This window comes from Gavialis gangeticus, unplaced genomic scaffold, assembly GCF_001723915.1.
Source record: "Gavialis gangeticus isolate Ggan-Ray unplaced genomic scaffold, GavGan_comp1, whole genome shotgun sequence".
NCBI lineage: Eukaryota > Metazoa > Chordata > Crocodylia > Gavialidae > Gavialis > Gavialis gangeticus.
In genome coordinates this window covers 106,169,110-106,174,466 of record NW_017729022.1, presented here as the reverse complement: position 1 = coordinate 106,174,466, position 5,357 = coordinate 106,169,110, and the positions used below count along the sequence as shown (strand labels likewise).

Genomic DNA, 5,357 nt, shown 5'->3' with positions numbered 1-5,357 from the left:
TAAAAAAAAAAAAAAAAAAAAAAAAAATAGAAAAGGCTTTTTATGAAAGCTGAAAAGCAGCCCTGAAAGTATAATGTAAGTAATCTGTTAATTATTTTATCCAATTAAGGTAAAATAAAAAAGTAAATAATGAAAATATTTTTTAAGATCATTTTTATATCCTGTGCAGTTTGATCAGTCTCTAGAATGAGACTTCTTTCAGTGATGTTTGTCCCATCCCAAAGATTTCACAACAAGAAGACACTTTCTAGATACACATGTTTATCAATGGGTTTTTTTCAGCACACATTTATAAGTACTTACTACAAGTACAGTCAAAAAGTCAGATTTGGTAGTATCATTAGAATTTTGGATCTCGACAATATTGACTGTAAATCTTTCATGTATTTCTTTATCAGTCTAGATAATTGGCATATCTGTTTCAGGCATTCCTTTGTCCTGAGAATCCTGAGGAGCCTTACCTAGGTGGTATTAGCTATAACTGTGTGGCTCCTGGAAAACGCTTTATGCCAATGGACAACTTGTCTGGAGGTGAAAAAACCGTGGCAGCATTGGCTCTCGTGTTTGCTATACACAGGTAACTTTGTGGTAAAATCTGTTTCACTGTAACATGGCATCGATGACATGAGCATAAGTGATGCGTGATATTTTTCAGAATACATTTTGAACAACTTTTTAAGCAAGAAGTCTTTAAAGAATAGACAAGCATTAACCAAAATGAACCATCACAGAAAAAAAGATTAAAAGACGGAGAAACACAAGGATAGGAAAACACTTTTCACAGAACAGCCATTCCCTCTCTCACCTCACAATCCTTGTGCTCAGAGGAAATTTACAAACACTTGAAAGAATTGAGCCTGGGAGCAAAAATTCACAAGTTTACTGGACATTAAGAACCAAGAACTAAACACAAAAATTGACTTTATGGATCATTATAATCTGCCTGCTCCTGGCTGTCTGCACTCCACAGGTGTTAATGACCCTCTTCCATTTTGAAATGGTTTTGATCTACGCTAATAAGGTTCTCCTCTCCTTTGAAATTTTCTTGTCTGTTATCCACTGATAATGTCCTTTCTTTTCCTGCTTCACAGACCAGCAAACTTTTTATTTACTTACGGAGTTTTACACAGAACTTAGCTCAGGCTGTACCTACTTTTTCCTCAGACCTGGGACGAATGATTTGTACTTGAAAACTTGTCTAGATCTATCCTAAATGTGCAGTTGATCCAGTAAAAGAAATCACCCACAAAAATCCTCATGCATTTCCTGAACCATCATGATCAAAATCACTCAAAGACTACCACAGTATTTAAGATTGTGTTTACCATTCCAGTTCTTTTTTGTTATTGTTTCTGTTTGTTGTCAGAATGTTATAAAGCAGCAAACTTAAAACCTTAAATAATTAGTACATTTGAGCAAATTACTGTTGCACAATTTCTTTGCAGTTTCTGCCCAGCCCCTTTTCTTATTTTGGATGAGGTAGATGCAGCACTGGATAATACAAACATTGGGAAAGTAAGTTGGTTCTTTCCATTCTGCTAATTTACAAGTAATTTGATGAGACAGTAGTCTCCTTTTGCAAAAGAATAGTTGTTTACTTTTGAGTGTCTGGGACAAAGAAAATACCCATTATACTGTATCACTATCAAAATGGGCCAGGTGAGAGACAGAAATTAGTTACAACACAGGTGCTGCTTAAATGCTGCCAAAGAGCTGGTTACTTCTGCAATTATAATTATTTCTTTGCTCACATAGTTCCATTTAATAACCAGCTAGAGCATCAAGTCACCTGGCTTCCTTTGTACATAAAACATCTAGCTATTTGCATAACAATGGAATCAGGCAACTGTGTGAAGTTTTACGCCTACTCATTTTGGTGGTGATTTTTGGGCCAAATGATTCCCACAACGGGCTGGTTTTAGTACATGTAACTGCAAATTGTAAATGCATCTGTTAGATATTCTATTCAAAACACTAATCACCATTAACTAATACACTTGGTTTTGAAATATGCATACCAGAAAATATTATATAGAACATTGAAGCAAAATAGAAGTTAAAACTGCATGGCAGAGAAAGTGTAAACAATTTACAGGTATCAGTATAGCTACAGAGGTCATGTTAGCATTTATCTTTTGTTTTGGGTTGATGTTTTCATTTACCTCAAGTAATACCTCTATGCTGTAACATTTTTGCTGGTAGTAAAGAATGTTTTCTGTTGCTGTTGTGTCAGTTTAATATACATCTATAATCTAAATCACATATAAACAGTAAGAACTAAAGTTTTGTCTTATACAGGGGTATCCACCTACCTTGAAAGTGCTATCAAGTGAAGTGCCTTCCATTATTTTAGAAATGTGGCATACCTCTGTGGCCTTCTTTCTTGAAGTGGATTGTTTACCTATATATTTTTGGAAAATCTTTTGAGTGATATTGAGGAACCTACATGGTTCCATTCCATTCCCCCTCGATTTATAAATTGAATTTTCTCTCTTAGTGTAACATATTTATTCCTCTGTCATTCTGGTTAATGACAAACCCCTTTTTAATGCTGGAATCGTTGGCTTCTCTCCAAAGGTATCAAGCTTCATTAAGGAGCAGGCACAGGAACAATTTCAGATGATAGTTATTTCTCTAAAGGAAGAATTTTATTCCAGAGCAGATGCATTAATTGGAGTCTGTCCAGAGGTACATAACATCTTCATTATAACTCTCCTGTGATTTCATTTAAATTAGCTTCATATGACAATTAACTTACTTTTTAAAAATATCAACTACTGTTACTGTTTTTCTTTGGAACACTGATCTCTGCAATTCTTTTAAAATGCAACTTTAAGTATGTTTTTGTTGGGCAACTCAAACATTTGGCTGTTATATAGACTGAGTAAGAAGGGATCCTTCTGGTAACCTGCAGTACCTTATGATCAGTTGTGGCATGCTTATGTTAATAATATATATGCTGAATTTTGTAAATTGATATAGCCCTTTCCCTTTTCAGCAAGATGACTTCATGTTTAGTCGGGTGTTCACACTAGATCTCACTGCATATCCAGATACTGAGGACAATGAAAGAAGAAAGAAACAGAGACACAGCTCCACACTGGACTAAAAGCTTTGATAGTTTCAGGGCTATCTTTGGATGAAGATATATTAGAATTTCTAAGGTCTACTCTGTGACAAGTTTGCATATTGTTACCAGTATGTTCATATACAAAATCCATGAAAAATTTCATTTGAATTTGGGAAGGAACAAATTAATGTTATAGAGCATAAAAGCATGTCCCCATTTTGTTAAAAATTAAAAGTCAGCTTTTGAAAGACATCACTGAAAGTGCTGGATTCTGGTGACTAGAGTCTAATGTCTTTAAAATGTTTGTTTTCAAAGGAGCGATTGCAAATGTCATGATAATATAAAATCTGGTAAATTAAATGTGTAACACTTTGCTGTTTACTGGTTGCTGCATTAATTTTCAATAAGTGTCTGTTCTTAAAATGTTTTTTCTGTAACTTCTAGTTCCTTAAAGTTGAAACAGATGGATTTTTGTTCTAGTTACAAGGCTAGATTTGAGACAGTTAAGATGTTGGAAAAAGTTGCAGCACATTTTTACTCTTTAATCTTACAGGAATGTTTCAGCTTTGTTGTGGTTAAAGAAACAAAGTTCCATAGTTTACTTTCTGAGCCTCTGCCTTAGAGAAGCAGGGGAAGAGATGCTGTCTTCTAACACTTGTGAAAACCAGCTTCACAAGAAATTTCACTCTTCCTGAAACTGAATCCAAAACTTCCAAGTTCTGTGACATTTTAGATTTGGAAACTGATCTTAGCTTCATATTATATGGCCGTGTTGACAGTTCAGTATCAGAGCAAAAGCTATAGAAATAAATACATATAAAACAAAGAGATGGCAGAGCTATATGCACATATATATATACACACATATACACACAAACACAGATACATATTCAGGAGAGGCAATATTAGCTTCAAACATATACAGGCAGCTCTTTCATCTCTCCTTTTGTTTTGCTGACAGATGAATGAAAATATACAGCCAAGAGAGCTGAAACTAGACAAGGCCAAATGGTGATACCTTAACTCGTTCTGAACAACTTACACCATAAGTAGTTCCAGTGTAGTCAGTCGGACAGTTAATGGAGGAAGTTACTCCATGGGATTAACAATGTTGCTCTGATCCTTCTTTTTTTGGCTGAGGAGTACAAAACTACTAAATTCCGTAAGAGCTACGTTTTAACAGACTGGTTTTCATTATCAGTCTTTACTGCATGGCTTCATCTAGTCTCTGGGCTAGTAAGCTTTTGAGACAATTCTTTAAGGCCGAATTAACAAACACGCCTTCAAAATCTTTTGTTTTGTCTAGTCTGATAGACCTCAAATGGAAGAAATGTTGTTAAAGCAACAGCAGTTACCCTTAGTCGTAGTCCTAGATGTTTTGGGGATCTTGTTATACCTATAGACCATTGTTAAAATTTCAGTGCTGTTATTACGAGTTCTTAATTTTGCATGAGTTCACAGCAGTTTAACTGGTTGTAATCTATTTGTTATTCCACACAATGCTGAATCGCCACTCATTGATTTTTACTTAAGAGTAGACTTTTCTAGTCTGTCTGCAAGAAAAACTAGAATGAATTTATAGCTCAAGACACAGGAAAAACTTAGAATGTTGCACAGACTGGTATGCTTATTTTGACAGTTCTGGTGATGTAGTTTCAGCCATAAAAGGCACACCTTTTTTAAGATGTGGAGAACTCTCAAGAAGCAGATGACATATGAATTTATAAGTTATTAAAAAAGGCTTGTTAAAAATCTGGTGTACGATTTTTTTAATTGTAGAACGTAATCAATATGCATTTTTAAAGGGGTGTGATCATTAGCAAAACAGACAAAGGCACTCTCTCAGCTCTTGCCAACAACTTTACTGATGCAGCAAACCTGGTGTTATGCAAAGACCAGTAATCAGGTACATAAACCAGTGTTTCATTTTGCAGCAAATGTAAAGACTACATTTACAATACTCCCCATGCTCAAGGAATCCAGTTGGTTGACATTCACATTACTCATTACGCATTCACAGTGTATTGTGGGAAAATGGATGTATAGCCTCTAATACCTGACCAAGGAATAATGTGTCCAAAAGATATAGCATAAAATAAACACTGCATCTAGGTATTATTTAACTTAACAAGTGTCACGTCCTACTTACAGAAGGATGTGCACTTGATACACATTTTGCTGGAGAAGGTGAAACACGGATAGCTGTCATCCTTATTGACCACGTTTTATGAACACAAGTCATATGTAGAACCAGTCACGTCATTGATTTGAATGGCTTTAGAAGTTG

At 35.0% G+C, this 5,357-nt stretch overlaps 1 protein-coding gene across 2 annotated transcripts in view; it reads left to right on the top strand.

Annotated features, from left to right (window-relative positions):
- The window catches only part of SMC1B (structural maintenance of chromosomes 1B), an 86,845-nt gene extending 82,023 nt beyond the window's left edge, over positions 1-4,822 (top strand). For both annotated transcript variants that reach the window (XM_019515927.1, XM_019515926.1), the window contains 4 exons: positions 426-577; positions 1,446-1,515; positions 2,578-2,688; positions 2,999-4,822. In XM_019515927.1, coding sequence (XP_019371472.1) covers positions 426-577; positions 1,446-1,515; positions 2,578-2,688; positions 2,999-3,109 — 444 coding nt within the window. In that variant the 3' untranslated portion in view covers positions 3,110-4,822. The remainder of the gene's footprint in view (positions 1-425; positions 578-1,445; positions 1,516-2,577; positions 2,689-2,998) is intronic.
- Positions 4,823-5,357: the final 535 nt, after the last annotated feature.